Consider the following 19,416-nt stretch of genomic DNA (forward strand, 5'->3'; position numbering starts at 1 on the left):
TTTTAAAAAACTCAATAAACTAGAAGTAGAAGGGAACCTTCTCAATCTGATAAAGCCATCTAAGAAAACCCCACAGCTAGCATTATACTTAATGGTGAAAGATTGAACATTTTCCCCCTGAGATTAGGAACAACACAGCTCTTGCCACTTCTATTCAACATACTACTGGAGATTATAACAAGGGCAATTAGGAAAGAAAATGAAATAAAAGGCATCCTGATTGGAAAGGAGGAAGTAAAACTCTGCAAATGACATGATCTTGTATATAGGATATCCTAAGGAATCCACTAAAACTGTTAAAACTAATAAATGAGTTCAGCAAGGTTGCAGGATATAAGATAATATACAGAAATTAATTGTATTTCTGTATACTAGTAATTGACAATCCCAAAATGTAATTAAGAAACAATTCCATTTCTAATAGCTTTAAAAACAATAAAACACTTGGGATTAAATTTAACAAAATATGTATGAAACATGTACTTGAAAAAGTACAAAACAATGTTGAAAGAAATGAAAGACCTAAGTAAATGGAAAGAATTCACATGTTCATGGATCAAAAGATATAATGTTGTTAAGATAGCAACACTCTCCAAATAGATCTACAGATTAAACACAATCCCTACCAAAATCCCAGGAGGCTTCCTTGCAGAAATTGAGGAGCTGGAGCTGGTCTTACAATTCATATGGAAATGCAAGGGGCCCAGAATAGCCAAAACAATATTGAAAAAGAACAAAGTTGCAGGATTCGCTCTTCCCTATTTGTCCACAACATCAGATGTTTCAGACCACAGTCTACTGTCAATATCATTTCTTCTTCACTAAATATCACTTTTCCTTCACTAAAAACAATTGAATTGTACATTTTAAAAAGATGAATTTAATGGTATGTGCATTATATCTCAGTAAAGATGTTTTTAAAAACCGCAATTCTGTAATGCATTTCAAAACTTATTTTTTTTCATTTCTCAAATATTCAGCTACCTCATTTCACAGTTTGTAACAATGGCATGATTTCCAAACTGCTTTTCAGCTCTAGCACTATAAGCTGCCAACTGAGATGCAAATATTTCCCTAATTTCATTTTCCATCTCTTCCAGAACACTGGGTGAATCTCTCTGATGTTTATTTGATGAATAGTAGTAAATATATAATTATCAAGAAAACATTTATTCTATAGCTTTAATTGCATTACCCAGAAATGATTGAATAGGGGGGCTTAGTGCCAAATTAAAAAATCCAGAACTTTTTAAAATTATGGTTAAAAATCTAACATTACACTGGTACATCTGTATAAATTCAGTAAGGTTTTTATGTCAGTATATTTCACAGAAATATTTTTTCTCTGACATCAATCACAAAAACTTTTATAGCATTTCAGATTTTATTCACATCAGCTCCCCAATATTAAAAAAACTTCCAACTCTCTTCAAAGTATTGAATTTTTCATTTAAAGGAAATTATTCCAGTATGTTTACATAGAACAATCAAAACTTCATCAACAATGTGAAATTTTATTTTCTTGATTTATGTTTTCCAACAAGAAGTGTTTTCATTTCAGGAGATATGTTTTTAACAAGCCAGGACTATAAATATAGATTATAATTATGTATCTATATTGATAGTATTCTTTTTTTGAAGTTCTATTAAATATTCATGCCTAAAACTGTCCATTATTTTTAAGGACTTTTACTTTTTTAAGAATTGGATTTTTCAAACTTTTGAGTTTTTTTATTTCACCCATTTTTTAATTTAAAAAATTTTTCTTAATGATGATTATAAAGTTCCTTTGTTTTTTTGTTGTTTTTTTTTGCGGTACGTGGGCCTCTCACTGTTGTGGCCTCTCCCGTTGCGGAGCACAGGCTCCGGACGCGCAGGCTCAGCGGCCATGGCTCACGGGCCCAGCCGCTCCGCGGCATGTGGGATCTTCCCCGACCAGGGCACGAATCCGTGTCCCCTGCATCGGTAGGCGGACTCTCAACCACTACGCCACCAGGGAAGCCCAGTTCCTTTGCTTAAATCATGAGATTTAACAGAACATGTTTCCTAATTTAATAAAGATTTAAGTATTCAACATTTTTACCTTTTAATAATATAATTTTGATATCATTTCTTTTTTATACTCCAACAGATCCAAATTGTTCCTGTTACTATATATAACAGAAATGTTGAGAAACATATCCAAACTTTTTTGTTCCTTCATTCTTGGTGTTTGTATTCAACCTTTTGTTATAAATTCTTAAATCTCAAAACATTAAAATATGCACTTACTCAAGAATTACAACACAGTAACTATAAAAGACAAATAAAAAAGCACAATATTTAGATGAAATAGCAACTATAATTCCATGATGAACATAAACTGGTGATTCTCCCAAAACACAGAGAGTTTTGTAAAGAACACAGCACTGCTTACTGGACATTGGCCAACTGGTGGTAGAGCTACAACTATTTCTCAGATGTTGTTATGACAGGTGGCCATTTGTCAAGGGTTGTTATAGTAGAACTAATGAATTTATATTAGAGTTATATTATAAATTAACTTTACTGCTTATCACTGTTACTATCAATATAATAAAATTTACCAAGTGGTATAGAGTACTTCAATACTTTAACAACCAGTCAGGCCGTCAACTATCAGTCCCCTCAAATTCTGCATAAACCTCTCCTTGTAAGCGACAAGAGATACTCTTAATAAAGGACTATCTCCATTAGAGTCTGATGTGTGCCTGGCATGGAAAACTAGTAGGACTGGAAGTATTTGAGGAAAAACAGTGACTCTTTTCTAATACATTTTTTAACTGAAGTATAGTTGATTTACAGTATTGTGTTAGTTTCAGGTGTACAACACAGTAATTCAGTTTTGTATATATAGATACAAAACTGAATAGATATATTCCTTTATATATATAATAAATGTATTCTTTTTCAGATTCTTTTCCCTAATAGGTTATTACAAAATATTGAGTTTAGTTCCCTGTGCTATATGGCAGATCTTTGTTGGTTACCTATTTTATATATAGTAGTGTGTATATGTTAATTCAAACATTCTAATTTATCCCTCCCTCCCCACTTTCCCTTTGGTAACCATAAGTTTGTTTTCTATGTCTGTGAATAAGTTCATTTGTATCTTTTTTTTTTTAGATTCTTCATGTAAGCGATATCATATGATATTTGTCTTTCTCTGTCTGACTTACTTCACTTAGGATGATAATCTCTAGGTCCATTCACGTTGCTGCAAATGGCATCATTTCATTCTCTTATATGGCTGAGTAGTATTCCATTGTGTGTGTGTGTGTGTGTGTGTGTGTGTGTGTGTGTATACATATACACACCACATCTTTTTTTTAATTAATTAATTTATTTTTAGCTGCGTTGTGTCTTCGTTACTGAGTGTGGGCTTTCTCTAGTTGCAGCGAGCGGGGGCTACTCTTCGTTGCAGTGTGCGGGCTTCTCATTGCAGTCGCTTCTCTTGTTGCGGAGCATGGGCTCTAGGTGCGAGGGCTTCAGTAGTTTTGGCACATGGGCTCAGTAGTTGTGGTTTGCGGGCTCTAGAGCGCAGTCTTAGAAGTTGTGGTGCATGGGCTTAGCTGCTCCACGGCATGCGGGATCTTCCCGGACCAGGATTCGAACCCGTGTCCCCTGCATTGGCAGGCGGATTCTTAACCACTGTGCCACTAGGGAAGCCCCCTGCAAACGTTTTTAAGTTTAATTAGGTCCCATATGTTTATTTTTGTTTTTATTTCCATTACTCTAGGAGACAGATCCAAAAAGATATCACTGTGATTTATGTCAAAGAGTGTTCTGCCTATGTTTTCCTCTAGGAGTTTTATAGTGTCCAGTCTTACGTTTAGGTCTTTAATCCATTTTGAGTGTATTTTTGTATATGGTGCTAGAGAATGTTTTAATTTAATTCTTTTACATGTAGCTGTCCAGTTTTCCCAGCACCACTTATTGAAGAGACTGTTTCTTCTCTGCTGTATATTCTTGCTTCCTTTGTCATAGATTAATTGACCATAGGTGCGTGGATTTAGAAATCTAATACTTTTGCTAAGGACTTTGGCCAAGACAGGACTGGTAGCCCATTGGCTCTCCCAGTGAATTAATTACAAGGAAGACTATCCACTGGTTATTGGGAGAAGTGGAGACCTCCATGGAAAAGCATCAGCAGAGAAGACTCATCCTCCCCAATCCACTCACGAGAGAAAGACACACGTGAATTCCCAGAGTTCCCAGTAGCAAGAAACATACTTCAAGGTAAATGAGAGTGTGCACACTGAGTTACAAGTATAATGATGTCCACTGCAGTGTTATTTGTAATTGAAAAATAACAGTAGGGTAATAGGGAAATTGTTCAATAAATTATCCACCCATAAGATATAATGTAGCCCTTTGGGGGAAAAAAGTAGTCTTTTTATAAAGGTAGTACTGTAAATGTATGTTTTCTTCACTTGTCCCACTAAAATGCCTCCAAATTAACAATAAAATAAAATCATACAGTGAAGGGAATTCCATCTACCATGAACACAATATACGGCTCTATCCCAAACTACCAATAATAAAGAATTTCTATAAAACATAGTGATATTGGGCAAATTAAGGGAGAATTCCAAAAAAGTAATAGATAATGTTTCTGAGCTCAATGATATTCCCTCAAAACAAATGACAAGGCATGAGAAATCTAATCTCTTGCTTGGAACAACAAAAATTAAAGATACAGGTTGAGGAGGAGAAAATACACCTTGGTGCCACAATTTCGTGTAGAATTTGCAAGGCTGGAGTGGTCAGAATGTGGGCCAACCTTATTATTTTCTCAGACCTGGACTCTAACTTCACATGTAGTAGGTTGAATAATGCCCCCCCCCCCAAATTCATGTCCACCTGACACCTCAGAATGCGATCTTCTTTGGAAATTTGGTCTTTGCAAATGATATTAGCTAAAGAACTCTAGATGAAATCATCCTGGATTTAGAGTGGGTTCTAAATCCAATGACTGGTGTTTTTACAAGAAGTGGAGACGATACAGAGAGACACACAGAGAAGAAGGCCATGTGAAAAAAGAGGCAGAGAATGAAGTGATGCTGCTACCAACCAAGGAATGCCAAGGGTTGCCAGGACCCACCAGAGAAGCTAAGAAGAGGTAAGAAAGGATCCTACCCTGGAGCCTTCAGAGGGATCGTGGCCCTGCCAATACCTTATTTCAGACTTCTAACCTCCAGAACTGTGAGAGAATACATTTTGTGTTGCTTTAAGCCACAAAATTTGTGGTAAGTTTTTTGGAGGCCCAAGGAAACTAATGCACCACATAAATAAACTGGAGTGTGAAGAAAAAGAGAGAGGGGAGTATTAAGCAGATTTGCAGTGCTGATCAAAGTGGACTGAATAAAGCCAAATCATTAAACACAAAACATCTGTGATCTACTAGCCTTCATTATGAACCACAAAGAGAGATTGAACACTGACCCCAGCTGACACCCATCAAAGAAACAGAGACTTCAGTCCTACAACGGCATGGAATTAAATCCCCCCCAACACCTGAATGAGCAAGAAACATTCTCCCCAGAGCCTCCAAGAAAGGGGCTTTGCTGACACCTTGATTTTAACCCAGTGAGACTATACTGGACTTCTGACCTATAGAACTGTAAAGTAATAAAAGTATGTTGTTTTAAGACACTAAGTTTATGCTAATACATTACAGCAGCAACAGAAAACCAACTGAGCAGGGATACAGGATGGGGCTGAAAATAGGAAGCTTGGTTGAAAGTCTGAAAGAAGCAATGAGACATTTAAAGACTTTCCCCATCCTGTGTAGCCAGGAGACAACTTCTCCCACCTAGCAGAAGACTGAGGTTGACCCTTTGAAGAAACTCAATCAGAGTTGGCTGGGACATCTGGCAAAGCTGTGGTCAAGTGTGAGCTACCTTAAAGTCTATAAATTGTATAGAGATCCTGATGCTTGTGCTTCCTGCAATGGAATGGCTGAGTCCCTTCTTGATTACCATAGAGTAAAACCCTCTTCCTGAGGGTCCCATTTTAGCAGGAGCTTTGAATTAGCATTTTAGTGTCTCACCCAGCTATTTACAGTTACCAAAGTGGACCAGACATTTTAGAAAGGCCTGTGACATGATAACTAAGCCAGAACAAACAGCAAAAAAGGAACTTGCAGGAAACTGAAACTTCAGGGAGAAGAAGGAAATTTGCAATAAGCATAATAAATATTCTCATTCATTCAAAGATATTTATCAAATGCTTATTATACTAGGCACTCATTTTTTCTAGGAGTTGAACCATAAAGTAGTGAACAAAGCAGAAAAAGCCCATGGCTTCATGAAGCTAACAGTGTCTCAGAGAGAGAAGAGATGCTAACAGACCTAAGAAATAAAAACAGGAAACAATACATAAAAGAAATGTGCAAAGAACAAGATAGAGCTTTTAAAAATTAAAAATAGAATAAGCTGGGGGACTTCCCTGGTGGTCCAGTGGATAAGACTCCATGTCCCAAGGCAGGGGGCCCGGGTTCAATGCCTGGTCGGTGAACTAGATCCCCCATGCATGCTGCAACTAAAACTCTGCATGCCACAACTAAATATCCCACATGCTGCAACTAAGACCCAGAGCAGCCTAAATAAATAAATATTTTAAAAAATAGAATAAGCTGAAAAATTTTAACACTAGAAGGGTTAAATGATAATGTTGAGAATCTCTCAAGAGATGGAAAATGGAGGGAAAAATACCTTAATTAGAGGATCAGGTAAGGAAGTTCAAAATCAAAGTAACAGAGATACCTAAAAAGGTAAAGATAATGGAGAGAAGAAAATTATTATTTTATATTTTTATTATTATTATTTTTTTGTGGTACGTGGGCCTCTCACTGTTGTGGCCTCTCCCGTTGCGGAGCACAGGCTCCGGACGCACAGGCTCAACAGCCATGGCTCACGGGCCCAGCCGCCCCGCGGCATGTGGGATCTTCCCGGACCGGGTCACGAACCCGTGTCCCCTGCATCAGCAGGCGGAGTCAACCACTGCACCACCAGGGAAGCCCGAAAATTATTTTTTACCTATATACAAAAGTAATTTTCTCAGATGTATATGAGTTTCTAGAGCAGAAAAAAAATGAATGAGTAAAGATCCACTCCAGGGAACATTATCGTGAAGTTTTAATGATAAAACTAAGGGATGGTTCTAAAATCTTCTCAAAAGAAAAACTAGATCCCATCAGAAAGGACTGGGAATCTGAATGGCATCAGGCTTCTCTACAGCAACAATGAAACATCAAAGACAGGAAATAAATAAATGCCTTAAAAATTCCAAAGGATGATCATTTGTAACCTAAGAATTTACACAAAGCCAGACTTTGAACAGAGTATGGGAGGAGGATAAGGGCATTACAGACACACAAGCATTCAAAATTTCTCCCATGTCCCCTTCTGAGGAAGATACTGGAGGTTGTGCTCCAGTAAGCAGGAAAGTAGACAAGAAAAGAGGATTTAGGAAACAGGGCTCTCAGCACAAAGAGAATTCTCAGGATGCCAACCATGAAGCAGGCCCTGACAGCTGTTGGTCCACGTGGCAGCAGGAGGGCACGGGGCTCCAGGACTGACGTTCCCTGAGGGGGAAAACATGAAACTGGTAGATCAACTGATATTCCCTCCGTCTGAAAATGCTGAAGGGAAAATGTACAGTTCTAACAGAGTTTGAGGCGAATTAGTATACTCTGCAGCTCAACTAACTGATAATTATGTTTGCATAATTTCAAGATGTGTTCATTGACGTGAATATTCATTTATTCAAAATGGCAACACAACCTTATTGAAAGGGTGGGGAGAGGGTTATGTGGCGATGAGGGCTTCAGGGAGTCGGGGGTGGGGGGCGGTGGGTTGGCGAATATTGTAGGAGGAAGAACTCTTTTTCTTCCCTAATAGGAATTTAACAGCTAGCATTCAAATCAGAAAAATCAAGAATAGGAAACCGAGCCTACTTCTTCACAGAATTGTGATAAGCACCAGAGGAAAAGATATAAGACACCTGAAACGTTTGAAAATGGTTATTTCCAGGGCCCAGGAAGCAGGACTTATAAGCCTTGTAGAAATATCTGGAGTATTTGAGGTGCTCATTATATATCACCCGTCTTCCATCTTGACTTTGAACAAATTGAGAAGTAAGCCAAAAGGAGCGGCAGGTGAAAGAGAAATGATCACTATTTTCACCAATAGCGGCCGATCTGGGGAGATGGGGAGCGTTAAGCATCAAGCAGGCTTACTGACTGAATCCCAGTGTTGGGCCGGGGGGGGGCCCCGCCTCCCCACAACACGTGCATATGTTATTTGGAGGGGGGTCAGGTGTTGCTGAGCGGAATAGTGTGAGACCCCTGAGCTGGGAAAATGACTAGTGTCTCATTCATTTTACTTGTATGAAGTGAATAAAGCAAGTATTTTATTTCAGTATTCAAAACCAAGGATACAGTAGCATATTCCTACCGGCTCAAGGCACAGTTCTCTTTTATCCCAATATTTTAACTTTATATTGAAATTCTGAATCAGAGATAGGTAAAGAGAGAATGTAGTTTAAGGAGGAAAGCAGCAGGAGCACAGTGTTTTGAGCTTTTAGAAAGAAGTGCTCCTTGCTTGCCCTCTGAATGGGCTGTCCTGAATTCCTCTTCAGGAATTGCCTCTTCCCCAGAGTATCTCCTTTTTACCAGTATTATTTATCCTTATTTCCTTGCTGACGTGGCTCTGAGAGACTGAGGGACACCCTAGAGGTCACTCGGGAAGTCCCTGCTGGAATCAGGAAGATAGCCAGAGTTCTAGACTGCAGGTTTCTTGATGAAATCGATGGCCTGTGCTTCTGCACTCCTCTGAGCCCTGCCTCAGCACTGCGCCTGCCTCGGTGCCCAGGAGCCTGGAGCTGAGCTGGTGCCGCAAAGAGAAACTCAGTTTTTGTGCTTCCTGATTAAGCCGGGGAAAAAATTCCTGTCTCTAATGTAAAAATAACAGGCATTCATCATTTCTCATCTCCTAAATAGATTAAAAAAAAAAAAAGAAAAGAAAAAGAAAGAGCAATGATTTGGGTGTGTTGCTTTAAGTGCCATTGCAGAAACCACTGTCTAAAGCAAAGAAGCCTGTACTGCGTTCCTTAACCCCACAGATATTTGTTTCTGCTTTTATGGTTCTCATTGACCTGGAAGACGAGAGCCCCTGGCCAAAAAATGAGCCAAATGCAAAGGAAAACAAAGTCAGCTCAGGGTTGGGAACCTGAGGAGAACATTTTTTAGAGCACACTGGGATTCTATTTTGATATTTACACCTGTGATTTTTAAATAAGCAAAACGGATCCTTTTAGGAAGTAGATAGTTATGCTAGATTACAGACCAGCTGGTGGTAAAAAACATCCACCGGAATCACCTAAGGATGTAATCCCATCAGGAAAAATGCAACTTACTCTTACTTAGGCAGGGACCAAAAACCTCAGTCACATACAGTGAGGATTAGCAGAAAGAATGGGCTTTGGAGCCAATATCGGGTACAAATGAGAGCTGCTTAGTATTGGGCAAGCTACTTAGCCTCACTGAGCCTCAGTTAATTCATCTGTAAAATGGGAATAGTAATAGTGCTAAAACTCATGAGATTGAAAAGAGATAGGTGAAAACTTCTAGTTCATGGTAAGTACATAATATATGTTAGTTCCATTTTTTTGCTCCTATTGTCCATCATGATAGGCATTAGTGCTGGTCACCAAATCTTTCCATTCTTCTCCCAATCATGTAGTGCAACTGCACTTTCTTGCTCCTTTGAAGATAGATAGGGCCAGGCTTTTTGCTTTAGCCAGTGAAATGTGAGTAGCCGTAAATGTATCACTCCCAATCTGAAGCAAGTACAAGATTTGCCATGTGTCTTTTCTTTATGACAGCAACTGGCAATGTTCTAGATAGTGACCAACTTGGAGACAGGAGTGAGGATGACACAGCAGAATTCACAGAGGACAGGTAATGTGAGTGAGAAACAGAAACCTTTGTTGTTTTATGTCACTGTGATTTTCTGAGCTCTTTGTTACTGCAGCATAACCTGCACCCTCCTGACTGACCCACTCTCCTTTAAGGAACTGCATTTGCCACAACTCAGTTCACTCCACAGCTGTGTGCTGAATAGATGTCAAGCCCTGTGCCTGATGCTGGAAAATACATGATACTGATTCTTGTTCTCAAAGAGCTCATAATAAGGGGGGAAGAAGAAGGTCATTGTCAGAGTCTTTTATTTATTTATTTATTTTAAATTTTATTTATTTATTTTGCGGTACGCAGGCCTCTCACCGCTGTGGCCTCTCCCGTTGCAGAGCACAGTCTCCGGACGCGCAGGCTCAGTGGCCATGGCTCATGGGCCCAGCCACTCCGCAGCATGTGGGATCCTCCCGGACCGGGGCATGAACCCGTGTCCCCTGCACCGGCAGGCGGACTCCCAACCACTGCGCCACCAGGGAAGCCCCTGTCAGAGTCTTTTAAAACTATCCCCCATTGATTCTAATGTTTAACAAGAGTCAAGGTTGGGAACTACTGCTTTTGTGCACATTGAATCTTTCATATATGTTCTGATTGCCTGCAGATGTTGATAACAGAGAAGCTAGAGATTATACTAGAAAGGAGAAAAAAAAAGCACATCAGAAGAGATTGAAAAAAGTGGTTAAACTGACAAAGTAAAACCTAAATATGTCATCTTTACCTTTGTTGCCCACAACTTTCTGGCTCACTCAGCTTTCTTTCCTCCACTTTCCTCTTATGAAAAGTTGCTAGAATTTTGTTTTCCTTTAGACTAAATGTCAAGTCAAAAGCAATGTAAAGTCGTTTATTATCACAATAACTCTAGAGCCACTTACTTTTGTAAAAAAAAATCCCAAAGATGTAAAATAAAAAGCCAAAATAACAAATTACTCATGGTGGAATTGTAGGCACTGTGCCCATTGGGGATGTCATTTTGGATGGGGGAAAGGGAACCTTCCCAACCCTACCTTAAATCACACCATCCTGTGTTTCTATGTGAAAATGATACGGGTGCTTAGTAAGTTTTACTAGTATCCTTTTGGCAGTTTTCATTAAGGTTTTTGTTTGTTTGTTTGTTTTGGATTTTTTTTTTTTTTTTTTTTTTTTGCCATGCCACGTGGCTTGTGGGATCTTAGTTCCCCGACCAGGGATTGAACCTGGGCCCTCAGCAGTGAGAGCGTGGAGTCCTAACCATTGGACCGCCAGGGAAGTCCCTATCTTGTTCGTTCACTTGGAACATATTCCTGTTTCTTCCTTTTGCTTGACTCTCTGTGTGGTTTCTATGCATTAGATAAAACAGCCACCTCTCCCTGTGTTGAAGGAGTGGCCTCGTGTAGAAGATGAACCTCATCATTCAACCCTACCCTAGCTCTTGGTTGCCTGTCAAAGTTTTGTGATTGTCCAAGCAGCTTATTTTACTTTTGGTAGCTCTCGGTAGTTGAGGGTGTGCCAAGATCTGTCAGCGTCCCAAAGTGGGGAATCTCAGTCAGCACCTAGATCTAGGCTGATTGAAGCCAAATGCTCAAGTAGCAGCTTTTAAAGAATACAAATATATACAGTCCTATGGGACAACAAGTGTAAGCCCTCTTGGTTACCAGAGCCAAGTGATCCAGGGTTATCCTCTGGGTGACAGACTGGGCACCAGAAGTAAAAACCGGGACACCAGACATGTGTAAAAGATCCCTTCCGAGAGATACTGGCGCTCTGGAGCGAGGCAGAGGGAGAGCACAGAGATGGTGCCCGCTGGGAAAGAAAGAGAGAAAGAGAGAAAAGAGAGGAAAGAAAGAAAGAAAGGAAGGAAGGAAGGAAGGAAGAGAGGAAAGAAAAGAAAGAGAAAGCAAGCAAGCAAGCAAGGGGGAGGAAGAAAGCCTAGAGTTTTAAAAAAAGAAAAAGATGGTGCCCCCAAGGCAGAGGGAGAGCAGAAAAAATGGTTCCCATCAGTCTCTGTCCCCAGAGAGCATCCCAGCAGGCCCCCAAATGTGTGTCAAATCAGATGTCTGTCCCTCAGGCTAACACGCCAAGACAAGAAAATAGGCCTCTCTCAACTCTGCGTTTAGTTCCCTCCTGACTCTGGGTCACCACACTGAGGGTGGGGCTTACAGTAAAATTGTGTCCCAGCCTTTCCTACCCAATGGGTAAGAGTCACTCAGCCAGTTTTTGTTGTTGCTGTTTGTTTTTTCAGAGGACGTTGTTCTGTGTGTAGACTTGGAGTGTTTGTCGGAGGAGGTGAGTGCGGCATCCTCTTATGCCACCATCTTGAACCAGAACCTGGTTTCTTTTTTTTTCCTTTGGCAGTTTTATATGAAAAAGTCCTTATTAGCTTAAGTATGACCCTGTACCTTTAAACAGTCATTACTGAATTTTGAAAGGCTCCTCTCCAGAATTACAACAGGAGCCCATCCCATCATTCTTAACTGGTAATTACCAATGACCTCCATAAACTCTATGTTCAAATAAATCATACAGTTAGTAGAAGGATAAATATGATGCCAACTAATGTGTATACTTATGCAGATATCTAAAAATAAATAGAGTTGGCTCTTTAATAATAATTCATGCCCATTGATTACTCTACTTAAATCTCTTAGCAAAGAACTTGGTCAAGGCTACTCTGTAGTAAGTCATCATGTGGTGGTAGTAAATTTTCTCATGAGGCTCCCTTTTTCTTCATGACCAGGCAGTAAGGTGTGTGGACCTGGGACACCTACAGGTGTGGTTCAGTTTTACTGCTTTCGTATCGTGTGACCTAGACAAACGATAGGCCAGCTTTTCTCCATTACTACAATGACAGCAGTTTTAGCCTTCTCAACTGTCATGGCAGTTGACTGCCAAGTTCAGCTGCTAAATCTTCAGTCCAATGTGGATCTCATTGAGCTACTATAGAACTGTGTGTCAAATACTGCTAGTCGCCCACCCAACATTTGTTTCCCCCTTCTGTATTACTAGTGTATCCCTGATTTTCTACATGCTGATTAATAGCCCAGTTATTAGTCTAACTCCTTTGCAGCTAGACAGCTCCATGTGACCAAGTTGTGACCAATGAAATGTAAGAAGTTTTGACAGCATGTCCTTTCCTAAATAAAAAGGCCAAGCCTAGCAAGGAGGCCTTCTGTCTTTCACTCTTCATTTTTTCCCTTCTTCCTGCCTGGAGCACAGATGTGATGTCTGAAAGAGGTAAGCATTTTGTGGCTATGAGGATAAAAGTCATACATTAAGGAAGATAGATAAAGGATTTGGGTTCCTTGATGGCATTGTGGAGCTCCTCTGCAAACCCTGGACAGTCTGCTTTCAGACTTCTTTTTATTTTTATTTATTTATTTATTTTACAGCTTTTTTTCTTTATTTTGAAATGTGCTTGACAAAAGTTTGAAACAGCAAACTTAGAATAACAAATCATTAAGTTTTAAAATCCTGATAATCATTGCCTAAGCAACGATGTAATCCCAACAATAAAGTTGAATTAGTTCATTATTGAAGAGCCACGGAAAAATACTAATTTGATTACTTACATTAAAATGTTTTTGACAGTATATTAGAAATCAAGATTTAAATCAGACTTCTTTTTACATGCAAAAAATAAACTCTTATTTGGTTAAATCACTAAGGATGAGTTTCTGTTATACGCAGCCAATACAACCTGCATCCGGGCCTCATTCCCCTTCCCACCAAGTGGAGCTTCAGGGTCATCTGTGGGCTTTGGGGGGAGTCAGCTGGAAAACATTTGTAAAGATCCTAGTAGGAAGGGTGTGATTTTTAAAAATATATATAATTGTTTTCTTTTAAGCAGAACTTTGTATACAAGATCTTCTTAGCCAGATGCATCACTGTATCAGGGAAGATTAGGATTATTAGACTAGGAAAGCAAAGACAAGGGCAGGGGAGAAGTAAAGGCTAATTGGTTACCCTGAAGTCCAGTTTGTATGGAAAAGGCAGATTAAATGCATGATTGTTTTCTTTTTTCTAAAACAATTTCAAAATGAGTTCATTCCTTCTTACCCATCAACAGCGACCAGTCGAGTTACTTTAGAATCATTATGAACTTGTAGATGTAATCATATTTGATACGTTTGAAACAATTGCAATTGTTATCAATTTTTGGTGCTCAGATTGGTCTATCCTTGTCTAGTGGGAGCCTATTTGAATTGATTCCTTAGTCTTCCTGACACAAGAAATGGTTGATAGCTTCCTTTATTTCTGTAAATATTTATAAATAAAATGATAGAATGTCTGGGATTTGCTTTAAAATGATGGCACGGGGAAAGGGGACTTGGATGAAACTATGATTGACCGTGAGTTGATAGTTGTTCAAGCTGGGTGGTGGCCCCATTGGAGGTTTATTATACTATTATATTTGTAAACGTCTGGAATCTTCCAAAATAAAAAATATTTTTAAAGTTCACACTATGACTTCCATAATAGGACCTTAAATCCTTAGCAAGACAATAGTCTTAAATGCCTGGCTTTGGTGGGAGAAAAAGAGATTTCTGATTTCTCCAGGCTGCTCTTGACTTATCAAGAGGAAATGTAGAGGTCTGAGTATAGAGTTTTACCCAAAGTCAAAGGTAGTGAGTTTTCCAGATATGACCAACATTCCTCCTAGACCCAGGAAAGCATGAAGAAACCCTCTCTAAGTGGAAAACAAGAGGAGAGTGGAGGGTAAAGAGAGCAGAAAACGTTTGATGAAAGGTTTCTCCTGGTGGGTACCTCTTGGCAGTTTTGGTGGTGATCGCAGGGCCGGGTAAAAGTGGCTTCCCGCAGTAACCCGTCTGCCTTACCTTCGCCCACTCTTTGGCCCAGATTCTTGCCTCCAGTCCCCAACAAGCCTGGATCAACTTATTGTGGTGGGGGGATCTTGCTTTCACTGGGCTTGGAGTCCAGAGGCCAGCATACGAACGCTGTCTATGACTCAAAATGACAATGTCTTGGGTCTCAGTTTCATCACCCATGAAATTAAAGGTCCGACTGCAAGACTAAAGATCCTTCAGTGTCCCAGCCAGCCAAACCAGAGACCTCAGAAACCCTGGGCCTGAACATACAACCCTGCAGCCCTTCTTGCCTTTTCACTGATCGTCTTTGTTGCCATTACACATTACATGGCCTCCTAAATGTGTGACTGCTGTCACTTTTTGCAGATAATTGGAGAGGAGGGGCCCAGCAGAGATGACCCTAAAGTTGGCAACACTTTCAGGCTTTGGTAATCAGGCGCGTCACCGTCCTGTACGATTTCTCCTCTCCGTCCTTGCTCGCCTGCAAATCCTGACCCCCGTCCTCACTGCAGAGAAATCTGCGAAGGGACGGCTGCCGGCGTCGCCTCTGCGCCCAGGAGGCGTGGAGCAGAGAGCGCGGGAGCAGAGCGTCCTGCGGGCACGCTCCCCGCGCGGAGGCGAGAGGGAGGGGCCGGAGGGGGCCCGGCAGCACCAGAGGCGGCGCGCGGGGCTCGCGGCGGCTCAGTCTCCTCCCCAGCCCAGCCCCGGACGGCGAGAGCGGCGGCGAGTGCGAGCCGCAGCCCGGGCCTCGGAGCGAGGAGGCGGAGAGCCGGAGAAAGCGGAGGACCGGAGCGGCGGGCCGCGCTCGGGCCCCCGCCGTGTGCGCGTTCTCCTGGCGGATCCCGGTAAGTGCGGGCGGTCGAGCCTCGGCCAGCCGCCAGGCATGGTGGCCGCAGTGGTCGTTGTCCCCGTATCCCGGTTGCGCGCATCCCGCTGCAGGCTCACAGGTAGCTCCGCGGTGGACGTGGTGCCCCAGGCCCCGAAAGGAGTTAGCCAACTCTCTGCGCTCCCAGGCGGGGTTTCCGAGCCCCGACTTCTCCCACCCCAACCGCCCCTGCTTCCGGCTCGGGGTAGGGGGCGCTGGGCAGGGCCTGCAGTCGGGGAAGGCGCAAAGAGGGGCGCTCCCCTTCCCCACCTACTCACCAACGATTCGGGAAGATGCCGGCCAAGCCCCTCCTCAAACTGCATCCCAGCCTCTGGCTCGCTAGTGGGGCGTCTGTCCTTCAGTTTTATTTTCCTATGAACCCACCAGGGAAAGTTTGGGACCACACACGGCAAAGTTGGGGCGCGGCTGGGGGTGCACTTCGCCAGCGGAGCGGTGGGTTTTGCAGGTCGAGCCCGGCTCAGGCTGGAGCCGATAGCGCACCCTGGGAGTTGAGTCTGTCCCTGACGTTTGCCCCGGCCGAGCTTTGTGACAATCCCGAGCGCAGTGAGTTGCTTAATCGTTCACGCTAAGCATAGACATCTGTCAGGCCAGCTGAGAATCTCTGTGCTGGGTTAGGTTTATCTCAGGAGTAATAGCATCTCAGCCTGGTTTGATTTGGGCTCCCTCTGCAAACCTGAGTTCCAGCTAATCTCAGTGTGTCACTGGCGTGTGTTTAATTAGCTTATTTTACACCTGAGATGATCTCAGCGAATGCCTCTAAAATGAAATCGTTGATACAAGAAAAAACCAAAACCCCAAAACAAAACTGTTTTTTAAAGAAAATTAAAAAGGGGAACCTTCAGAATATCAGCTGTCATGTGTGGGTATTTTACCCTTCTCTGTGGAGACAGAGAATGAAAACTGCTTGGGTATCTCACCTACTAGAGAGTCAGTGTCAGGGCTATTTTTGGCAGATTTTGTGGACAGAGGTATCACTGCAGCTTGCATATTGTTTATGAAATACACATTTGATGTCTTGAAGCAGCCTACTTGTTAGAAGTTGTTTGATTTACTAAGTTGTCTATTTTAAATACGACTAAAGGTTGTTTTTTAAAATAAGCTTTAGCTGAATACAGTGTCTAGATATTTAGGGAAGACAGTTTGTTCATGTCATCAGAACATTCTTTTGTAAACTTAAATTTTTAAAGGGCTACTTTTCTGCATTTGCTATAGGAGGGGCTTTCCATGAAAAATAGGATCCTGAGATCTTTATGTGTGCAGGAAAAGAGTGCTGTCTCCTCCAACACTCAGCCCTTGCCAAGTGATAGATTAATCAGAAAAGTGTGCCTGCAACTGGAATTATATAATTGGACCAAAAGAAAAGACAGTGGTTTTGGTTGTCAAATACGTAGATAATTCTAAAGGAAGTGATACCTTTTTTAGCCCTGGGAGGTTATTTGTTACATGAATTAAGGTGGGATAAATAAAGATTTCCATCTAAATCTATAAAATTTTTGTATTTAACAGACACAAATACATAGTCTATGTCTAACATTGGATTTACCAAAATGTTTGCCTTTGTACATACACTGTCATAAGTGCCTAGTATGTGTCACGTCCTACTCTTAATGCTTTATGTATTTTAACTCATCCTCAAAGCAGCACTTGGTGGTAGGTGCTGTAATTGTCCTAATTTTTGAAATGGGGAAACTGAGGCACAGAAAAATTAAGGAACTTAATCCAAGGTCACATGGCTATAGGATAGGATTTTTTCATATCTGCCAAGTTGTTTTGTAAAAAAGACATGATTTTACGATTCACATATCCTTGTTTTTATTTTTATTTAAGCATAAATGTTGAAAATATTTCATGTGAAGCCTAAGAATCCCTGATTGTGGAAGCACCCCAGAAGCACTGTTAACTGTAAAGTGAGGAAAAGTATGAAAGAACCATCTGGTTGAGTGTACAATTCGAAGACCACCACATCCACCAGAAGACCCAGGATGGATCTGCACCAAAGCACCACCACCATCTCTTTCCTTGAGAAATGGTGTTCAGATAAGTCACCGTCTGGCTGCAGGAGACATTATAATGTCAGAAAAAAACTGAAGTTGATTCGAATCTTAGGCCTTTTCATGGGCCTGGTAGCCATTAGCACTGTTCCGTTTTCAATCAGTGCCTTTTCTGAGACAGAGACACCGAGCACAGGAGAGGCCAGTGGTGCAAGTGGCCCCAGCGTAGCACACGATTACCGTCAAAGAACTCTCTTAGATTTAAATGACAAGATTCGAGATTATACACCACAGCCACCTGTTTCTCAGGAAGGCAAATCTGAGAATAGTACAGATCATGCCCAAGGAGACTACCCAAGAGACATCTTTTCCCTCGAGCAGCGGAGACAAGGTGCCATCATTCTCCATGTCATTGGAATGATCTACATGTTCATAGCCTTAGCCATTGTCTGCGATGAGTTCTTTGTTCCCTCTTTGACTGTCATCACTGAAAAACTGGGCATCTCTGATGATGTGGCTGGAGCCACCTTTATGGCTGCCGGGGGCTCAGCCCCAGAACTTTTCACGTCTCTCATAGGGGTATTTATCGCTCACAGCAATGTTGGCATTGGCACAATCGTGGGCTCAGCGGTGTTCAACATCCTCTTTGTCATTGGCATGTGTGCTCTGTTTTCCAGAGAAATCTTAAACCTGACGTGGTGGCCACTCTTTCGGGATGTGTCCTTCTACATCATTGACTTGATCATGCTGATCATATTTTTCCTGGATAACTTTATCATGTGGTGGGAAAGCTTGCTTCTCTTAACAGCTTACTTTGGCTATGTGGTTTTCATGAAATTCAACGTCCAAGTAGAAAGATGGGTGAAGCAAATGATAAACCGCAACAAAGTCGTCAAGGTGACAGCGCCAGAGGCCCAAGCAAAGGTTGGTGGTGGTGGTTGTTTATTTAATGTCTTCTTGACCATAGCTCTGAACTCTTATGTTTTTTAGATCTGCCACTTTTTAAATGGGATGGTGTTTGGGGCTGTAATGAGTAGCAGGGTGCTTTATGCATTTCTTTGACAGCCAGACCAACATGACAGTGGGAAAAATAATTTGGGGGGTATTCTGGGGAATGTCTACTAAGTTCTCAAGCTACTTGCCTCAGAGTAAAACATTTATAAATATAGGTTACATAAGCTTCTCAGAGCAGGCTCAGCAGTTATTTGTTGCTTATTTTCTTATTTTTGTGAGCCGTTTTATTTTCATGGGAAAGTGTGTGTGTGTGCCTTGCAAGTTGCAGGGCTTTTTCGATTTAAATGAACATGTGACAGTTATCAAGAACCATCTCTTTAAAGGTGCTTAGTGAAGAAAGTTTGTTTGTGTCAGCAGAGCTGGATCTTTAAGTCAGCAGCCTAGGGCCTAGCAGGACTGGTCATTAGAATGGGTCCTGGCCATTCTTCTTGATGCACACAATAGTGCTTCAGACCACTCGACCAGGCACCGATCGGGATATGTGAAAGAGTCAGTGGCAAGCCATGCTGCCTGCCTCTGTAGCTCGAGGGCCCATTTTGCACGCCGTGATAAACATGACCCAAAATATTTTTTATGGTAGGATTTGAGGGAGTTTTAATGACATTTTAGTGGCCATCCTACCACTTAGGTAGCAAGCAAGTTGGTAAAGAGCTTAGAAGAAATCGATCTGCAAAAATATAGATTAATTATTAAAAATAATCCATGGGCCACATCAATAAAATTTTCTGT

The 19,416-nt window shown here is 41.4% G+C and overlaps 1 protein-coding gene across 3 annotated transcripts in view; it reads left to right on the forward strand.

Annotated features, from left to right (window-relative positions):
- Positions 1-14,768: 14,768 nt before the first annotated feature.
- SLC24A2 (solute carrier family 24 member 2) overlaps positions 14,769-19,416 on the forward strand; it is a 242,518-nt gene continuing 237,870 nt past the window's right edge. For all 3 annotated transcript variants that reach the window (XM_079925518.1, XM_079925520.1, XM_079925519.1), the window contains exons 1-2: positions 14,769-15,641; positions 17,510-18,597. In XM_079925518.1, coding sequence (XP_079781644.1) covers positions 17,665-18,597 — 933 coding nt within the window. In that variant the 5' untranslated portion in view covers positions 14,769-15,641; positions 17,510-17,664. The remainder of the gene's footprint in view (positions 15,642-17,509; positions 18,598-19,416) is intronic.

This window comes from Stenella coeruleoalba (assembly GCF_951394435.1).
Source record: "Stenella coeruleoalba genome assembly, chromosome: 7".
In the NCBI taxonomy this organism is placed as follows: Eukaryota; Metazoa; Chordata; class Mammalia; order Artiodactyla; family Delphinidae; genus Stenella; species Stenella coeruleoalba.